Raw genomic sequence first — 21354 nt, forward strand, 5'->3', positions numbered from 1 at the left:
TGGTAATCTAATTGGAGAAATCCGATATGTCACAGGCCCCAATGTAAGCCTGTCAAGCAATCTGATGAACAGGTTTAGTTGGGGAGAGTTGTCTTAAGTATATCTTTTGGTCCTCTGAGTTAGAATTTTCTCTTCTTTTCCTTCCCTGACTTTATGCCAAAGGGTGGGGCCACTGCAGATCCTGAGAAGTGGACCATAGGCATTGTCCTCCACCTCCTATCATTGCTGAACCTGCACTGAGGACAGAGGGTCAGAGGGCAGCCTGCTTTTGTAATCAATCCTCCTTGGGCTATGTGAGAACTCCACTAGTTATGACCCACATCTGTTTCAACCCATCAGCTGTGGCCTTACTATAGAAGAATGCAACACTCCGGTGGCAAATGCTGACCCCAGGAATGCAGAGGAGGACCACATAGCTGATCACTTGGGAGATGCTCTTCAGTGACCCATCACCTCCTGTCCACCTCTTTTACATATTCCTTTTGTACTAGTTTTAAACAGGAAATAGTATTTTGTAAAGGATGTGGACCTGCAAGCTAGGCCCAGTATATCTTTCTTTGTTGCTTGAGTTCTTTCTTGTTCTGATAACTTCATGAAATATTACTCATATTCCTGAATGAAAGGGGAATTAGAAATCATCTAGTCAAGGAATTTTCAGTTTATCAGAATGTGGATGGGGGATGGCATGTTTAGTTTTAAAAGTGTGTTCAGGCCAGACTGGGGTGGTAGCTCAGTGGTAGAGTGCTTACCTGGAATTTGTGAGGCCCTGGGTATAATCCCCAGTACTGGGGGAAAAAAAAAAAGTATATTCAGTATTATTTTGACAAGTGGAGAAACTGAGGCCCCAAAGAGGATATAATTTGGCCAAGGCAGCACATCTAGATGATAGTAATAGCTAAGACCTGGGAACCTTGGTTCTCTTTCCACTTTTTAAATCCCTAGTGAGATGTAGATGCTGTGTGGAATATCAAAGAGGACATGCTGGGAAAATATCTGAAATTTGATTTTCACTTTTATTCATATATTTTAACAGGTCTATTTTCTTCATTTTGAATGAGACTGTTCCATTTGCTCTTAGAAGCTTGTTATCTTGCTCTTCCCCCCTCTTTAGACTCCACATTCCTTCATCATGTTGTCATCGTTTCGTAAACGCAGAGTCCAGGTATTTGACCAGCATGCAGAAAATGTGTTGCCTTTTTGGTTTTGCCTGGCTTGCAGTGAGACGCATCTGTGTCAAAAAGGTTGAATGATCCAAAGAGAGGGGGAAAAAACCCTGCCTGCATGACCTTTCTGTTAAACAGATTGGTTAGGGTTGGTTTGGGTTTTTGGTGTTACATGATCAGAAGTCTTAGTATACATAAAATTTCCAAAGCATTCCATCTTTTTTTTTCCTCTCTTTCGCTTTATGGCATGAATCTATTTCTTACTGCCAACCTGGTGTTTGCACGTAGTGTTTGCTTTTTTTTTTTTTTTACTTGGTTCTTAAGAACCAAGGAACTAAAGAGATAAATCTAGATATTTGGGGAAATTATGATTTGAAAACATGTAGTATAAGTAGTATCTTTCAAATTTGACCAAGATTGTGAACTTGGGTTTGTTTCCTTTTCCACTGACTTCTTTCTTCTCCCATAATCCCTGTAATGAGATGGAGTTTATATTTTGTATTTTTAAAAAAAAATTTTGTGTATATTTGTGTTTTTTTGTATGATTTTTGAGTGTTTGGTAAAATTGGACCTTTTCCAAAAAGAAAAAAAAAAAAAAAAAAACCTTGAAATTATTATCTTGATGTCTTAAAATGAGAAAGAAAAGCTTTGGAAATTTCTAGTGATTACAGGTGATAAATCCAAGGCAGGCCTTTTAATAAATCTGATCAGCTAATTACTTAAATGAGATTTATAAAATAGGCCACATAATCACCTTTTCCTATTTTGAATTTTAGTAACTATGTTGCACTTAAATACCTTTCATCTGAATTTTACAGGTTAAAAGGTAAGTAGCAGCAAGATAGTATTTGGGAAGCATTCTGAAGTAAGTTTTCTCATCATTGCTTTGCATTTCTGGATTTTGATGCAATGCAGTATGAATCTTTTGCTTTCTTAAAGCTAAGTCCCTGCTCACCTCTGCAGAATTGCGCTAACAACTTGAAATGAATTAATTGATGTGAAGGCTGACATGCAGATCCATGATCCTGATTGGAATGTGGTTTTAAGCAAAAATATTTGCTTTTTTTTTTTTCATGGTGTTGAAAGTCTTTATGTATTTTTTATTTCTTTGCTTACCATCAGATCTGCCACTAAAATCTGCAGCTAAGCTGGTTTTGAGTTAATTTGTTTAATCCGAGAGTCAACTGGTATTCAGTTTTATGGGTGCTAACTGATTTTTTGGTGGTTTGTTCTCGGAACCCTTCCACATTCCCTGGATGTAGTTTTCTTGCTTTGCAAATCTAAAATTTAGTATTAGGCTGGTTTTCTAAGCCATGGGAAAAAAAGGTATTGTCAGTTCTGCACATTTGGGCTCTGACTAAGCAACAAAAACAAAACTGATGAATGGTTTCTGTGACCTTTTGCCTTGGGGTGATGTTTATGAATTTCTCTATAGAGCTGAATGATCCATTTATCCTTTTAGTCCCTAAAAACCTCTTCTTGCAAAACAGTATAGCAATATAGCTCATGTCCTGTCATTTTGTTGTGTTCCTAATGCCTCTTAAAATCCAGCACTTCCAGTTGCTGAAAGAATGGCACTCTCAGTGCTTTGTTCTTAATAGTCTCTTTTCATCTTCATTATGTATGTACATATATATATATATTTTTTTTTTTTTTTTTTTTTTCTTTTGGGGTTCCACAGAGAAACTGCTGATTTCTCCTACTCTGAGATCCATGTGAGGGCATCCTGAGCACTCACTGCAGGTGCCAAGTTTGTAGAATTCAAAGCATTTGACCTTTGGTTTGAAAATGTTTGCATCTCCAGTCCCTTGTGTTGCTTAACATAGTGTGAATCCCACCCACTGCCTCTCCTGTTTTGCAAAGTACATGCTCCTACAGTGGCACAAAGCTCCCATAGATTAGGTGGAAGTGTTTAGAATTCCCTAAGTACTAAGAGCTGCCTCAAACCGTTGTCTCTTAGCATTCACCAGGAAGACAAAGATAGTCATGTCCAAATCTGTTTTGTAGGAATGAATCCATTTCTAGTTGATAATGTGTATAAGTTTGTTTTGGATATGAAGAGTCATTTGTAGGCATATGTCTTTGTATTTAATTAGAAATTTCTAGCTAAACTTACACATTTAGGACCCTCTCTTTCATCCCAGAGATCTGGCAGTATTGTAACAACACTGACAGGTCCTTTTCATTTATTACAATAGAGGACATAGTTGTAATTCCTGTTTTATCCCCCTGAGATCAAGTCACTTTGCTTGCTGAATGAAGCAGCTAAGATTTTGACTGCTGCACTGCAGTGTTTCTAAATAATCTGCATCCTCAGTATTCTCTAATAATATTTGCAAACATACAACCTTTTCCTTGAATTCCCTTAAACGGAACACTGTCCTTAAACATGGAAAACATGTTAGAACTTTGTTTCCCCTCCTTCATTCTCTTTGAACACATATTTGATTGGCAAAATCAGAGTTGACAAGTGGCTTTGAGATAAGCATTTAAATGTTCTCCTAGGAAGTCCCTCAGCTTTGGTTTTAGGCAGTTAGTGGAATAAACAGGTTGGTAAATTTGGAGATTTTTTTTGAGGCTGCATTTCCTAGATTCTTCCTTTCTAGTACTTTCAAGGCATTAATCTCATAAAGCTGGGGACCACCCAGAACATTCTCTGTGGAGTCTACCTTATCAGACTGCTGCATATTGCCAGGACAGGGGCGGGGTTCTTGCAGTATGCAGCCTTAGTCACCGAAGCAATGTGGTGCACACAGGCAGGGTCCAAGAAATTCCAGTAACTCTCTGACAGTTTTTGTGGGCGAGAGAGATTGTAGCACCTTTGGGTGGCAGTGATTCTTGGTGGTATTTATGAAAATTTTCCTGTGTTTAATGTGGTCTGTGGAAATTACCCTTTTAGAAGCAAGAAGAAACTGGAATTCTTTTTTTGTTTTGCAGTATTGGAGATTGAACCCAAAGGCATTCTACTATTGAGCTACATCCCCAGCCCCTTTTGTTTTTTATTTTGAGACAGGGTCTTGCTAAGTTGCTGAGGGTCTTGCTAAATTGCCAAGGCTGGCCTCCAACTTGTAATCCTCTTGTGTCAGCCTCCCTAGTTGCTGGGATTACAGGCAGGTTTCCGGCTGGAACTGGGACTCTGGTAGATAAACTAGAAAGCTCCCTTTTCGGTTAAGAGGGGAAAACTCTTATTAACCCATTGTCTTTTTTGTGGTCTCCTGTAATCACCCAAATGAAAAATCTGAATGCCTATTGAAGTGGGAGCACATTGGTGACTTTCAGATGTCCAGCTCCCCAGAGACAGCGGGTTGTGGCTTGGCAGAGCTCCCACCTGCTGACGTCAGCTGATCTACTGCAGGAAAGAAAAGTCCATTATAGCCTGACCAAAGCACTTGGTATAGAATTGACTCGTTCTACTTCACTGGCGTGACAAAGAGGGCCTTTTAGGTTGGTTAATTTCAGCAGGGCCTTGCTGGACCTTCTCCCTGGATTGGTAGGGTCACATCATCAAGCTGGGCCCCAACAGGGAGATGTGCTCAGGTGGAACCTTTGCAGAATTATGGTGGGGATTCTCCCTGGCCCCCCAAAGAGCTTCTCCCAAATGTTATTTCTTTGAGATTTCCATAGCAGCTAAAGGATTTTAGAAATTCAGTGTATCCTGTGATAGGAGACAGGACAAATGCCACACTTTAATCCTGAAGACTTAGGTGTTTTTCAGGAACTCATGTGCAATGTGGTTTTCATTCTGAGTAACAATAACTATACCGTCCCCAGAAAATGTCCTTATAAAATTTTTTGTTTTTGTTTTTGGTACTGGGGATTGAATCCAGGGGTGCTCTACCGCTGAGCTAGCCCTTTTTCTTTTCTTTCTTTCTTTTTTTTTTTTTAAAGATGAACACAATGCCTTTATTTATTTTTATTTATTTTTGTGGTGCTAGGGATTGAACCCAGGGCCTTGTGCATGCGAGATAAGCACTCTACCAACTGAACTATAACCCCAGCCCTGTTTTATTTATTTATTTTTATGTGCTGCTAAGGATTGAACCCTGGGCCTCACATGTGCTAAGTGAGCACTCTGCCACTGAGCCACAACCCCAGACCTTATTTTTTATTTTCATATATATATTTTTTGGTACTGGGGATTGAAACCAGGGGCCCTTAACTACTGAGCCACATCACCAGCCCTTTTTATATATTATTTTAGAGACAGGGTCTCACTGAGTTGCTTAGGTCCTCGCTAAGTTGCTGAGACTAACTCTGAACTTGCAATCCTCTGGCCTCAGCTTCCTGAGTTGCTGGGATTGCAAGCATGTGCTACCACACCCAGCTTTTATAAGAAAATCTTGTAAGCAAGCATATTAAATACAAAATCTCCTGGTGTTTTTCCATCTTGTTTCCCTAGGGATAAAAACAATGGAGGTATATAACTAAGTCTAACCTTCATTGTTTACTAACTTAAGACAGTTTTTAAAAATATTTTTTTAGGTGTAGATGGACACAATACTTTCATCTCATTTATTCATTTTTATGTGGTGCTGAGGATCAAACCCAGTACCTCACATATGCTAGGCGAGCACTCTACCACTGAGCCACAATCCCAGCCCCCAAGACTGAATTTTAAAGATATAATTTTTCAATTTTTTTTTTCGAGAACTGAGAATTGAATCCAGGGACGCTCTTACCAATGAGCTACATCCCCAGCCCTTTTAAAGTTTTGAGACAGAGTCTCACTAAGTTGCCAAGGCTGCCCTTGAACTTGCATTTCTCCTGCCTCCCAAATTATTGGGATTACAACTGCATGCCACCATGCCCATCTTGATTTCTTTAAATGATTAATACCTCACTTTCCTTCTTTTTTTTTTCCCCCCTCCAAAGTGAGGATGGAAAAGAGAGAGTAAAAGAAATTAATACATAATTAAACAGCCATCAATAAAGAGTGTGTCCACTCCAGTCATGTTAGAAATCACGGGTTCTTGCTGGTGCAATGGCTCATACCTATAATCCCAGTGACTCAGGAGGCTGAGGCAGGAGAATCACAAGTTCCAGGTCCTCCTCAGCAACTTAGCAGGGCCCTAAGCAACATAGTGAAACCCCGTCTCAAAATTAAAAATAAAAAGGACTGGGGAGTGATCAGGTGATCCTGGGTGCAGTCCCTAGTACCCAAAAAAAAAAAAAAAAAAAATCACTGGTTCTTGTATGCTTGTTTAGGAACCAAAGAAAGAATCCTGAAACACTCTGTGCTCTGCGACTTGCTTTCCAGAGCACCTTTGTCTCCTGACTAGTTATAAAGTAACATCTAGGCACAGTAGCTAGGATCTATAGTTTGAGGCCAGCCAGGAACACTTAGGAGACCCTGTCTCAAAATTAAAATAGAGCTGGGTGTGATGCTCAGGGTAGAGCATCCCTGGATTCATTACCAGCCTTACAAAAAAAAAAAAAAAAAAAAATTGTTTTTGAAGTGATAGTAGTTTCTTTATTTCCAAGTTTGCTAAGTGCATAATCTGCCTGTGAATAAAGTTCCTGTAGTTCCTGAGGAGCTGCAAGCTCCTTAGAAAATTTATAAATATATATATGGTAGAGAGAAAAAAATAATTACTTGCAGAAGGTGATAGCACTATAAGGTGAATTTCACAGAGGCTAAGGGGTCTGCTTTAGACTTTGGAAGACTTGGATGATACTAAATGGTGGAGAGAAAAGTGTGTTCCAGGTAAAGGGAGTGTTTCAAGTTGGGAAATGGACCCTGCCCGTGTGAGATACAGCTAGAAGGTAAATGAGTTGTCACCTTGAGCTCATGGTAAGCATGACTGGCAATGGTAGTGATCCTTGTCCGAAACCAGCTGTTATGGGGCGCAACTTAAGAACAGACCAATCACCACTGAGAAGTCCAAATTTGAGAGTCTTTATTAAGCCGGCCGGCTGACTGTCTCACATAGTGCTCCCAAAAATGGCTGTTGGGAGAACAGCCCCAACCATAGGGTTGTAGGGGTTCTTATACCAAAAATCACATCAATCATAAGTGTCTGTTGCTGTGATTTGAAATTACAAACTAACATCATGAAATCATCAACAGAGGGAGAAGTGGATAAAAATGACCCTTACCTAGGTACAAACTAAAGAATGGTTACTAACATCCACACAATCACAGTTCACATGGTACATTGTTTAGGAGCAATAGGAATCAAAAGAGAGCAATTTTTCTTTACATAGGAATTGTCATTTTGTATTGTTAAACATGTCACACTAAGTAACTGATGATGGGTACAGAGGCAGGGTGTTCCCATGGGAGAAACTTATTCCTACATAACATGGAGTCTCAGAGCAAAATGGAGTCTGTTTAGTCATTTCCCTTATAGTCTGGCCTATAACTTTCTCATGGAGCCAGATCTGTCAGCCCATCACACCAGCCTCCTCTAAACTAGGCTGATGCACTTGGGTACAGAGTTATCCAGAACTGCCTGTAGTAATTAAATGCTATTAGCTATTCGCTTCTCAAGGTCACTCTAATTTTTGGTTTTATGGACCTGAAAAGTCTGTTTTAAGAACAAAAGATATTGGGACTGGGGCTGTAGCTCAGTGGTAGAGTGCTTGCCTAGCATGTGTGAAGCACTGGGTTTGTTCCTTAGCACCCCATAAAAATAAACAAAGTCATGCTGTCCATCTACAATTACAAAAAAATAAAAATTAAAAAAGATACCAGAAGATATTTACCCCTGTAATTCCGGTTACTTGAGAGACTGAGGCAGGAGAATGGCAAGTTTGAGGTCAGCCTCAGCAATTTAGGGAGACCTGGTCTCAAAATGAAAAATAAAAAGAACTGAGGATGTAGCTCAGTAGTAAAGCAGACTTGGGCTCAATCCCTAACAATCCCTAACAGCCACCCCCTCCAAAAAAAAAAAAAAATAGTAATAATAATAAGATATTTAGGGTTGACAGTGTGGCTCAGTGGTAGAGTGCTTACCTATATCATATAAGAGGCCTTGGGTTCTCTCCCTAGCATCACAAAAGAAAAACAATATATTCTTTTTCACTCACAGCTGTCTAATGGGGACACAAAACTGTGCCTTCCTGAGCTTTGTTTCCCTAAGGTTCCACCCTGTGCCAGTGAAGAGAGCAGCTGCTTCCTCAGAGGACTTGCCAGGTGGTCAATCCAAGATTGGTAACTCATACTTATTTATTAGGGTGACATCTAGTTGTGTAGCTTTCGTCAGCACATTCTTTGTTTGCCCTTGTCATAAACCTAGTACCTGGACAGGATTCTAGTTTTACAATATGGGAAGTGGAAGCTTCATTATTGTGACCTTGCTCCGTCCTGGCAAGTGGATTCAGGGAAGTACTCTGTATGTGGTTGGTTGTACATTCATCAAGTGTTTCTTAATGACCTCTCTGTTAGTCAACTTTTCATCCTGAATGTGACAAAATGCCTAAGAAAAACAACTTGAAATACTTCTTTTGGCTCATGGTTTCAGAGGTTTCAGTTCATGGTCATCTGACTCCATCGTTTCTGGGCCTTGTGTGAAGAACATCCTAGCACAAGGGTGTGGTGGAGCATAACTGCCACCTCACAGCAGCTGGGAAGCAAAATGTGAGAAAGGGGCTGGGGACATTACGTCTCCCTCAAAGCATGCCCCAGTGACTCACTTCCTCCAAGGAGGCCCCACTTCCTACATTTCTACACCTTCAAATAATGCCATCAAATTATGAATCCATTGGTGGATTAATCCACTGATGAGATTATAGCCCATGTTCCGAACACCTTCCAAGAGCTGCAGTGGGGACCAAGCCTTCAACACATGAGCCTTTGGGGGATATTCCAGATCCAGGCTGTAACAACCTGTGTATACCAGAAATCAGGGATTCAAAGATGAGGTTACTCAGGATAATTGTACAGTGTCAAGTGAATACAGAAGCTTGCAAATCTACAGAAAGTGTGATTGCATCTGAGGAGGAAAGGGAGCAGGCTAAGTACATTTTTTTAAGGGTGCAGCTTTGTTTCATCTGGGTGTTAAGTATAAAATAGGAATCACCTGCAGATAAGGGATGGGGCATTCTAGGCCAAGGAATCGTGGGTTTGTGGCTTATAGTTTTGCAAGGAATTGTAATTTGGAGAAGAATGAATATTTCTGCATCCAGTGGGGTAGGGAGAATGGGTGAGAAGGAACCAGAGAAATTTTGGGCCAGGCGGTAAAGGTCTTGCTAGAGAGGAGACTTCTTTTCTCTCAGAAGGGAGCTGTAAAGGTTTGGGAATGATGTGGCAAAGAACATTTCTTTTTATAGTTAAAAATCAGACTGTGGAGAAACAATAATACAACAAAAATAACTGGTGACTGTGTGAAGTATAATTTGGAAGGTATGATATAACTAACATCACCTCCCAGACCTTTCACCTGGGAGACTGTCTCTTCAGAGGAAGGGAGACTGTCTCTTCAGAGGAAGGGAGACCTCAGAGCTGATCAGACACACAGGTTTTCCCCAGTCTCACTGTGCTGTCACCTCCCACTGCAATGTGACAGTACCCTTGCTGACTTTCACCCCTGATGCTCAGCCTGCTGGTCCTTTCCATTAGCTGTAGCATACCAGGCAGACAACATGAAGAGCTCCCCGTGGTTTCCTGGGTAACACAATGTATACATCTTTTATATATTATAGAACAAGAGCTGGAAGGGTCATAATACCTGTTTTGCTTCTTACCCCCTATAGACTAGTTTAAAAGGTGGAAGGGCCTGGAGACCATGTCATGTTCACCTGCCATTGTTAGTCACTCTAGGGAACTGAGGCACAGACAGGGAAGGTGGCTCTTGCTGACAAATTTAGAAGTTTTTTGTCATTAATCTGTTTACTTCTGTGATCTTTAATTAGTTATAGGATAAAGTGCCTTATTCTTGAAAGGTACAAGTAGTATATTTTGGGTTTATCACATAGGTCAAGTTCTCTCTCTTGCTCTCTATTTTTTTTTTTGGTACTGGGAACTGAACCAGATGTGCTCCACCACTAAGCCACATCCTCAGCCTTTTTATTTTTTGAGACAGGGTCTCACTAAGTTGCTGAGGTTAGACTGAAACTTGCAATCCTTCTACCCCAGCCTCCCAAATTATTGGGATTACAAGCGTGTATCACTGCACCCACTATCAGATTCTCTTTTTGACATTAAAATTTGATGACAGTCTCCCTAAATCTGAAGGTTTATAGTTGGGGTAGATGGAATTGTATAGGGAAGCACCACTGTGCAGTTAGCCTACATTTATAGTTAACTCGAAATGAGTGTTGACTCTGTGCAACCTCCTGTCTTTATAAAAACATCTTTCACAGTACTCCTCCCCATAAAATCAGGAACTGTAATTTTATTTGTTCACAGGCAAATGAAATTAAGTCTCTTCATCACCTAGGCTATCTGATAATCTGAAGAAGACATGTGGCTTGACATTTTAGAATAACTGAGAACTCAGCTACTTTTTCAGGATAAGTGTTATTGGGTATTGATTTTGAGGACTCAGTTATTTTATAATCACTTCTTTCATTGAATAACAGGCTGAGGTCTGGAAAGATAGAAAAACTGAAGGAATAGTAATTTTATTCTAATCTCCACACAGTGAAATGCAGAGACCAGATGAAAGGACTTTTGAATGTACTTATCAATAATTCTCTAAAGATCATCATTGGTGTTTCCTTTGAATCCTTAAAACTCTTGTAGAATTGGCAATGTAAACAGTTCTTAGCTAGGTGTGGTGGTGCACACCTGTAATCCCAGCTACTTGGGAGGCTGATGTAGGAGGATTACAAATTTGAGTCCAGCTTGGTCAATTTAGCAAGACCCTTTTTCAAAAATTTAAAAAACAACAACAAAAAGCACCCCCCCCCCCTTTTTTTTTTTAAAGGACGAGAGATACAACTCAGTGGCAGAACACCTCTGGGTTCAATCCTCAGTACTGAAAAACCACAAAAAGAAAAACATCATTCTTCTACTTACCTTTTTCCTTTGGTTTCATTGCTGGCCCCTCTGAGGGGCCCAGGTCAGTAGGTGTTTTAGTAAGGGCCTTGTTGTCCTATCCTTAGAAGAGACTATCTTCTCAGTTCGCCTGCTGAGACTTTCTGATAATTCATTCTTTCCTTCAGAGAGGCTAGTTCCACTGAATCTGCCTTGGTGTCTTGTAGTACTTATCTCAGGACATGCTGTCTTTTCAGAAAATGGACCCAAGTGGGGTCAAGGTGCTGGAAACAGCTGAGGACATCCAGGAGAGGCGGCAGCAGGTCCTGGACCGATACCATCGCTTCAAGGAGCTCTCAACCCTGCGGCGTCAGAAGCTAGAAGATTCATATCGATTCCAATTTTTCCAAAGAGATGCTGAGGAGCTGGAGAAGTGGATTCAGGAGAAACTTCAGATTGCTTCTGATGAGAATTATAAAGACCCAACCAACTTGCAGGTATATTTGATCTTCCTGCGATTCCTACCAAAATTCAAGAGCCCAAAGTTTCTTTTCCAAAAATCGAACAAAGTGATTGGGTAACAGGAAAAATGTAGATTGGAGATAAGGAAGGACTGACTCACTGTTCTTGAAAAGCCCCTTGTATTTTAGTAAGGGTGAATGTGGGATTTTTTCAGGTATTAATTTTTCTCTTCTGGATGCTTTTTTTTTTTTTTTTTTTTTTTTTTTTTGGGGGGGTGCTGGGGATCGAACCCAGGAACCCAGGGCCTTGTGCTTACAAGGCAAGCACTCTACCAACTGAGCTATCTCCCCAGCCCCTTCTGGATGCTTTTAAACTGATGGTTCTCAATCCACTGCCTTAAAACCATTGGTAACCCTTTACTTTTTTTCAGAGAATATCTGAGTTCTTAGACTGTGTTTTTGAGAAAGGCATGCTAACAATGCTATTGCTAGCAAAGATTCATAGTTATGAGTCCCTTTAAGACTCTTTAGTAAGTCTTAGCCAAAGGAAAGTGTGAATTTTGTAATATCATTATACCTCAGTAAATTTGTTAAAGGGAAACTTCTCATTTGTGTGTGCACATCTGCATGTGCTGGGGTTGGAACCCAGGGCCTCATGCATACTAGGCAAGCATTCTGCCACCAAGCTACCATTTCAGCCTTCTCATTGATTTTGGCAAGAAACTTCTTTTAAAAATTGTTTTAGTAGCAGGTGGAGCAGTAGTTGGGCCTGTGGGCTCTTTTGCTACACCAAAGTAGTGTAAAAGAGAATGATGAACACTTGTCGAGAGGGCAGTCCTCTTCCCAGTTCAGGTCTTGATGAATAAGAGGTACTGAGAAATGGAATGCAGACAGGATCAGAGTGTGACTTCTAAAACAAGGAGAACAAGGTGTCATGTTGTGAGTGTGAGTGCTTTACTCAAGAGTAAACACTGGGTGCTAAGACTTTCTAAGACTTTCAGTATTGTTCTGTATTTTCTAGAAGGGACTGGATGTCCACAGAAAGACATACTTCCTGGTAGACAGTAGAATTAGGATATTTTGTAGTATTCTGTTTGCAAAGTTAGAGGCCCTTGTGGGTAAGCTTCCAGAAGGGCAGTGGAGATGCACTGTGCAGTGGAGTACTTGAGTAGGTGAGCTATAGAGAGTGGGTAAGGTACTGAGTACCTTCCTAGCTAGGGAGTGTGGGTCGAGAGAGGTGAGTGCAGTGTAGTGACACCTGTCTCACTTCACATCCACCACCAGGGAAAGCTTCAGAAGCATCAAGCCTTTGAAGCTGAAGTGCAGGCCAACTCTGGAGCCATTGTCAAGCTGGATGAAACTGGAAACCTGATGATCTCAGAAGGGCATTTTGCATCTGAAACCATCCGGGTGAGTATGAGTGGTACCTGGTAGTGATGATGGCCTTGCCTGGGAGGAGGAGGAATTGCATTCATGCTTGAGTGTCAATTAGGGTTTCTAAAGTGATAGACCTTTCTAGCCTTTTAGAGAATCTGTAGGCTCCTGAAGGAGTTGCTCAAATCCTACCTTTGTAGTATGATTCAGGACAGATTCACACAACCAGTGTTGTGTATTCAGTGAGAAATAATATTCTTTTGGTAGAACAAATTAGAATGTTATTATTTTAAAGAAATCACATCAATTAGTTCTAACATTTACAGATGGTAATTGGATGGGAAGAGTGTATTAGTGAAATTGAAGAGTTTGGGGATTAGGATGCAAAGTTAAATAGGAACAATCACAGCTACTCTGTGGAAAGTTCTGTTTTTCCAAGCTTGCTGTCTGAATCATGGTGGCTTGCCCTTGGAGGGGTTCATTGAGGTTAGGCAGCAAGCCAGTAAAGGTCCAGAGTTGTGGAGTGACTTGTGGCACCTGTTGTCTGTGACATGATATGACTAACTTTGAGGTACATATCCTCAAACTCTTTGGTCTAGTTTGTTTTGGACTTAGAACAATAATTGTTCTTTCTCTGTTTCACATTTCTAATGCCAGAGTATTAAGGGAACCCAAATCTCTTTACAATGAGTCTGAACTTCTAAGTAGGTGCTCTTCCCTATATCAGAGCTATACCTTCTATCTATGCATTTTCTTGGTTCTTTGTGTCCAAAGCCACAGTTGTATTGAGGGCCCAGCCTTTCCCGTGCCTTGACCTGTCAAGTAATCCTGAAGATTTAGAAGAAAGCTACGTTCTTTATCCCCAGCTAGAAATGTTTCATCTCCTATTCTTGCCTGATGTATTTCAGAAGTTTCATTCCCTTAGGATCCATGCTAGTGGTTTTCAATAATAAATATTTGTTGTCTCATGTATATTCTGTTGTGCAGTCTCATTGAAAACTTGCAATTAACCTTAAGCTTGTGGTTAACGTTATTAACGTATTGCTAGTAATGATTGTAAATAGGAAATAAAAATGGGTTCCAAATGTTGTATGACCAACTATTAAATTACATTGAACCCATTCTGGCTATGTAATACATCTCTGCAATTAAATGCAAGTACTTATGTGCCCTTTCCCCCACTATTTTTTATGTAGTCTTAAAGTAAATAAAATTAGTCTGCTTATTATTTCCTTGATGGAAGTTGTTTTCCCGTAAGTGAACAGGGTTGCTCCATGGTAGTATAATTAGCATAATCACAGAAGGGGAATAGGAGAAATAGACTAAATGTATAGCTTCAGTAATTAATCTGTGGGGGAGGACCAGGACCCAAAGTTGACATCATTCATGTCCATTAGTACCTTCTGCCCTGTTTGGTGTCCTTGTTAAAGCAACATTAAAAATACTGTTAAATACTATTTGTCCAGGAGCTATTAGTGTACAGACACTTTGCTAATCTCTAATCTTCACAATAAATTTGCAAAGTGGCCATTATCTCCATATCATGGAGCAGTAGAAACTGAAGCTCAGAGAGTTTTGAGTAACCTGCCCCAAATTCCCACAGCTAAGTAGATGATACAACTAGAATTTCAGTCTCTTCCTTTCTTTTCCTAGTTACAATTCGTTGCTCTTTTTTTTTCCAGTCTTTATTTCACTCCTTTTTTTTTTTTTAATAATCCCAGCCCCTGTATTCTTCTTTTTTTAATTTTTATTTTTTTAGTTGTTGATGTACCTTTATTTTATTCATTTATTTATATGTGTTGCTGAGAATGGAATCCAGTGCCTCGCACATGCGAGGCACAGGCTCTACCACTGAGCCACAACCCCAGCCCCTGTTCCTATGTTCTTACCTTAATTTTTCTTCCACCTGTATCTCTAAAAGCTCCAGCTGCTGGCTCATACCTCTGTTGAGAAATTCACCTGAGTCAGAACCAGGCTTTCTTCTCCACCCTGCCGGCACTGTTTCTGAAGTGCACCTGCCTCCCTGCCCACTCATGCTCTCAAACAATAGGAAGCCTGTGAAGGTGGACTCTCTACCTGCAGGATTTATGAGATCAGACAAAACCGGCCTTGCCTGAGTCTTGAATATGTGAAAATGAAATTCGTGAGACTAACAGTCTCACGAACTTGAGGATGGAAGGTTTTTCTCTGGTCTGCCTCCTTCTCAGTTTGAGCAGGGAGAGCTCTGGTACTCACGGTTCCCATGGTGATCCTGCCTTGGCAGCTTATTTGTCCCAACTCCGCAACGTGGCTTGGCAGGCAGCAGTTAGCGCGGAGGAAGGTGGGTGGTGTGTAGGTTGTGTCTGTGTCCTGCATAACCTGTCTGTCACTGGTTTAGACTTTCACACCGTACCGGACGGCGTGGCGCCCCATAGTCACCGCCACCCACGTTGGGTCCCATATCCGAGTAGGTGGAGCACTGGTTGCTGTTGGTTGCTGTGGATTGCCTTTCACTTCCTTCTTAGTGGTGGCACAGTTTTCACCCACAGGCGGAAGTGACTTGTGTGAGCACTCATTTTCCTACTGCTCTCTCCTTACTGGGGAAACATCCGTTCTTATTTCTGAGAGAGACTGCCCACGCTGTCCCCTGGCTTTCAGGATTTTTTTTTCTTTGCTGTGTAGCATCTCATTGATGGATGGATTCCAGACTCTGGTTCTTTTCCTGTTTGACTCTTTCTGTTTGGTCGACCTCTGCCTGTCAGTGTTGCACAGAAATTCCCAGTATCTTGGATGTGCATCAAGGGCCGCAGAGGTTGCATTAGAATATCAGAATGCAGCCCCAAGCTTAAATGCTAAGCAGTTTCCCCCTCTTCTTAAGTCACTGCTGGCCCTGTGCTGTGAGCACCCAAAGATGCTGGGAAGTGAATGTGTTTGGGTGAAGTTTGAATTAAGACTACCTTGAGATGTAATGTTCCACAACTATTTTTTCACAGACCTCCAAACCCTTTTCTGCCAGAAGTCCTTTCTGATAACTGATGACTATCAGAGCTCCATCCGCCCTACTTCTATCCTAAGATTTCCTCTTGTACATCATAATCTTCATTTTTTTTTTTTGTACTGGAGATTGAACCCAGGGGAGCTCTACCACTGAGCCATGTCCCCAGCCCTTATTTATTTATTTATGTATTGGTACTGGGGATTTAACCCAGGGGTGCTTTACCACTGAGCTGTATCTCAGCCCCTTTTTTTAATTTTTTATTTTGAGACAGGGTCTCACTAAGTCCCTGAGGGCCTCACTAAGTCACTGAGTCAGACTTCAAACTGATAAGTCTCCTGTTTCAGTCTCCCAAGTCACAGGGATTACAAGCATATGCCATTGTGCCCACCTTTACTTTTTATCTTGAGTTAGGGTTTTGTAAATTGCTGACGGTCTTGCTAAATTGCCTGGCTAGCTTCCAATGCTGGATCCTCCTGCCTCAGCCTCTCAAGTCATTGAGATTACAAGAGTATGCCACTGTGCCTAACGATCTTTACATTTATGATGTCTATAGGACCTATTTCTCTGTTTTTTCCCCATATATTCGTTAATTCAGAATACACCTATCAGTAATTTTTACTAGTTTCCATGTTAATTTCTTATGTCCTTGCCAATAGTCTTTTGGCCTTGGAATACTGCTTTAATCATTTATTAATACTGTTAATTATATGATGATTAATATATAATCATAATTTAGTAATTTTCTTGAGGTAAACTGGAATAAACTTATCTATGAAAGCTCCTTTTGTAACTGTAAGATCAGTGAAACCACTATGAAGTATGTACTTTTACCTACTTTCAGTTACAAATTTGTGACTTCTAGTTTAGGGATTATCTTTTTAAAATATTTTTTGTTCAGAGCCCCATGGAGTTAGCTGTGACTTGTCAAAACTCTTTGGAAGAGCCAGATCCCTCAGAGCCAGTTGAAATCCAATTAAAAATCTGATTTGTAACATCCAGAGTCGTTTGCTAGAGCTGCACAGGCAGTGGGAATTGCTTTTGGAGAAGATGCGGGAGAAAGGAGTCAAACTGCTGCAGGCCCAGAAGTTGGTGCAGTATTTGCGGGAGTGTGAGGACGTGATGGACTGGATCAATGACAAGGTACATTTTGGGAGGGAAGATTTGAAGGTGGGAGTGGGACTACTGTGTCTCCAGCAGCTCTCTAGGGACCTTATATTGTGTAACTTTGAAACCTGGGATCTTTGGAACAGAGTGCTGTGATAGGACCAACATCAGAAACTGCACAAAAAACTGTCCACTACAACTAATCTGTGTCTGCTTCTTGATAAGTTTCTGGGAACCTTTGCTATCAGCTGTGGGCTGTGACTCTGGCTCTATTGTGGTCTTTGAATAGGAAGCAATTGTAACTTCTGAGGAGCTGGGCCAGGACCTAGAGCATGTGGAGGTTCTACAGAAGAAATTTGAAGAATTTCAAACAGACTTAGCTGCTCATGAAGAAAGAGTTAATGAAGTGAGCCAGTTTGCTGCCAAACTCATCCAGGTAACTAGCAATGTACTATGTGCTTCTCATAGCAGCAGCATGTTAACCTTTGAATATTTTCAGAAGTAAATTTTGATGACCCCTAATTTTTAAGTGAGCAAGTCTTTATAAGCATATCCAGGAGTTTTGTTCAGATTTAAGTAAGTCAGACCTCATACTGATTACTCCTAATTGAGAGCAAGCTTTTTAACTTGTGGCCTGGGGCAGGAAGGGCAGAGTTCATTTGATCTGTCTCCTCCACCCACTTTTGGGTGGGGTTGGGTGAAACTTTTATTGGGCTGCTAAAGTCTGGTCTCTGGGTTTCTCAGACAAGGGTGTGGTGGCAAATTCTTGGTAGGTGTTGGCAGAAGTCCACCACAGCCAATTGTTCCTCCCTTCCCTTTTTATTTTATTTAATTTTTAATTTTATGTTTGGTCCTAGGAATTGAGTTTAGGGGTGCTTTACTACTACTGAACTACATCTCCAGCCATTTTTATTTTTAATTTTGAAACAGGGTCTTACTAAGTTACACAGGCTGGTTTCTGACTTGAAGTCCTCCTGCCTCAGCCTCCCAAGTCACAGATCACAGACATGGCCATCCCTTACTTTTTTTAAACAAATAAAAATGTTTTAAATTAGTTCCTTTTAGTTAATATACATCTCTTCCTTTTTATGGACGCTTCCATGGGCTCTCTTAGGAGCCGGTGGGAACCTAGTTTGAATGTGAGTAAGATGTACAATACTAGCTGTGGAACCCTTAAGCGGGTGAGACAACATTTCCTCAGATTCCACTGTACAGTTCCATCAGCTGTGCTTCCTCTACAGAATTCAACTGCTCCAAAGTCATTAAATAGGAGAAAGTGGAGAGTATTTGCTTTGGGGATGGGGGCATAGATTTTAAATATATGGATGTGCTTCGTGGCTGATAATTGCCCCTTTTCTGTTCGGTGATTAATGAATAGCATTCTTCAGAAATACCTTACCCTTCCCCAGAGACAGTGTCCCAAGACAGATCTTGAGCCATCCCAAGGTTGTGCTGGAGAACAGTCAGGCCAACCCCATGATCTCACAAGGGGATCCCCACACCCTGACATGCTTCACCTTATGTGAAGTAGTTATTTATTTTTTGTTTGTTTGTTTGTTTGTTTGTTTATTGCTACTAAGGATTGAGCCCAGGGGCACTTTACCACTGAGCCACATTCCCAGTCCTTTTAATTTTTATTTTGAGACAAGATCCTATTAAGTTGCTCAGGCTATCCTCGAACTTGAGATCCTCTTGCCTCAGCATCTTGAATTGTTGGAATTACTGGTGTTTGCCACCAAGCTGACACGTTATCTTTAATTAAAACAAAAGAAAATATGGACTTGGGTTGTGACTCAGTGGTAGAGTGCTTGTCTAGCATGTGTTAGGCACTGGGTTTGATTCTCAGCACCACATATAAATAAATAAATAAAAATAATGGTTCATTGATAACTTAAAAAAAATTATAATACAGGAAGCTGAAGCATGAGGATTGCAAATCTGAGGCCAGTTTCAGCAACTTAGACCCTGTCTAAAAAATGTATAACAATAATAATAAAATTTGGTTGTGGGGGAAGGAAACTTAACCTGTTGCCTGTTGTGTGAAGCCAGGAACAAACCTGTGAGCCCTGAAGATGTGTGTGGACAACAATGCTTAACAACCTTATAAACATTTGAGATACTAGATTTTCAAGGACATGGGGTAGTTGGGTGTATTGATGGAGCTTGTACAGAGTTGGAGTCAAAGTGCCCAGTACTGCTACACTAACCTCTTCGTAGACTAAGTAACTGCTCCAAGGGACTGCTAACAGCTTCCCTTCTGTATAAGAGGAAACTAGCAATCACTTGAGCCCAACCGCATTTCACTTCATTTCCCATGGAAGACAAGTGTTTCCTCTTTTAAGACTTTCTTCATTATGATGAAGATTTGTCTACATATGTAGTTGGAGGAACCAATTCCAGGGTAATTAGTTGGAGGAGCCAGAGATGTCAGGTAAATCCATCCTCTTCCCTGTTCAGGAACAGCACCCTGAGGAGGAACTCATCAAGACCAAGCAGGATGAAGTGAACGCAGCCTGGCAGAGGCTGAAGGGACTGGCTCTTCAGAGACAGGGGAAGCTGTTTGGGGCTGCCGAGGTTCAGCGCTTTAACAGGTACCAACCCAGAGTGGGCTCTGGAGCATGGGTGTCACTTGGGAAGGGCTTAGGAAAGTCCATGGCATGTGCTGATAAGTTGCAAGAGTTGACCAGTCTTGGTCTGTGTGGTTCTTGTTCTTGTGGAGAGTCATCATAACTGTGGGATAACAGGTGCTTCTATTCCATAGGGATGTGGATGAGACAATCAGTTGGATAAAGGAAAAGGAGCAGTTAATGGCCTCAGATGATTTTGGCCGAGACCTGGCAAGTGTTCAGGCTCTGCTTCGGAAGCATGAGGGTCTGGAGAGAGATCTTGCTGCTCTAGAGGACAAGGTTGGTTTTGAAAACCGCTGTTTCTGTAAATAAGTTACCAAGGGTCTCAAGAATGGTTCTGACAGAGTGTATTTCTAGGTCAAAGCCCTGTGTGCTGAGGCTGACCGTCTGCAGCAGTCCCACCCACTGAGTGCCACCCAGATCCAAGTGAAGCGAGAAGAGCTTATTACAAACTGGGAGCAGATCCGCACCCTGGCAGCAGAGAGACATGCACGACTCAATGATTCATACAGGTGAAAATAATCCACCAGTGTTTAAGAACTAGGATCATTTGACTTTATTATCCAGAGAAGGGGAGGGCAGAGTGAAGGGTCAGTTAGTTCTATGTACTAAGACCGTCTTATAGACCCTGCCAGGTAACACCTACTAAGAAAATGCAGATCATTTTTTCTCACCTATATTTGTTTGGAGACCAGAAACTTGATAAAGTGTAGGATATATTTAGCTTTTAGGACTTTATGTATTCTTCCATCCTTTCACTTCATTGTGGCTGATAGAAGTGGAAATATCCCCTTAGAGCATCACTGAAATATTCTATTATAAAAATTGAATAAATCAAGTATTGGAAAGGAAAAGAATGCTTCTTACTGACCTGAGGTTGACCCTGGGAATAAAAGTATAGTTAAAAATGTGGGACATTGACCACCTGGGCAACATATGGAGACCCTATCTTAAAAACAAATAAGCAAAAAATGTGAGACAAGATTGAGGCATTATAGTGATAGAAGCTGTCTCAAAGGATGGATTTAGCCTCCTCTTGCTTTCCTTTCAGGCTAGATTGAGAGAATATTCTATTTCCCAAGACTATAGTTTGTATGGTTAGGCATCTGAGAATGTAGAGTTCAGAGCTTTAGGGAGGCCATCATCTTCCACTCTGGGACCTCCAGTGGAGGCATCTAATGATATACCTTTGGCTTCCCTAAGGCTTCAGCGTTTCCTTGCTGACTTCCGGGACCTCACCAGCTGGGTGACTGAGATGAAAGCCCTCATCAATGCAGATGAGCTTGCCAATGATGTGGCCGGAGCTGAGGCCCTGCTGGATAGACACCAAGAGCACAAGGTAATAGCAGGATCTTCCAGAAGTGAAAACATTAGCAGATATCATGTCAGTACATCACTGGAAAGCCTGTGAGTTGAAATTATTGGGACATATTCCCAGGTGACTTTCATTGTAAGGCTTGTTGGTTTTACCTCTGGAGACCTGCTCTACCTGCTCCTAGAGTAGGAACCTGTGACCCATAAAAGAAGAGGTGAGCTTTGACAAGGTAGAGGTGCCACTATTTTGCATATCTATCTGTACCATCTTTAAAAATGTATTTAAATACTGAATTTCATAGTTGATTTGAATAAATCTAAATTTCTTCTGATGTTTCACCAAAGTATATTCCATAGAAAACTACTTATACAAGATTTTTTTTTCCTACATTTTTTCTTTTTTTATATTGTAGAT

General features: G+C 41.0%; 1 protein-coding gene and 1 long non-coding RNA gene across 2 annotated transcripts in view; one reads left to right on the plus strand and one right to left on the minus strand.

Annotated features, from left to right (window-relative positions):
• LOC306645526 overlaps positions 1–21354 on the minus strand; it is a 187121-nt gene that overhangs the window by 144524 nt on the left and 21243 nt on the right. The gene's annotated exons all lie outside the window — the stretch shown is intronic.
• SPTAN1 (spectrin alpha, non-erythrocytic 1) overlaps positions 944–21354 on the plus strand; it is a 67759-nt gene continuing 47348 nt past the window's right edge. The window contains 9 exon segments of the mRNA XM_079113447.1: positions 944–1162; positions 11340–11579; positions 12828–12953; positions 16894–17034; positions 17288–17434; positions 19456–19589; positions 19760–19904; positions 19983–20137; positions 20829–20964. Of these exon segments, the coding sequence (XP_078969573.1) occupies positions 1130–1162; positions 11340–11579; positions 12828–12953; positions 16894–17034; positions 17288–17434; positions 19456–19589; positions 19760–19904; positions 19983–20137; positions 20829–20964 (1257 nt within the window). The 5' untranslated portion in view covers positions 944–1129.

The sequence above is a fragment of the Sciurus vulgaris genome (genome assembly GCF_902686455.1).
Source record: "Sciurus vulgaris genome assembly, chromosome: 15".
NCBI classification, from domain to species: domain Eukaryota; kingdom Metazoa; phylum Chordata; class Mammalia; order Rodentia; family Sciuridae; genus Sciurus; species Sciurus vulgaris.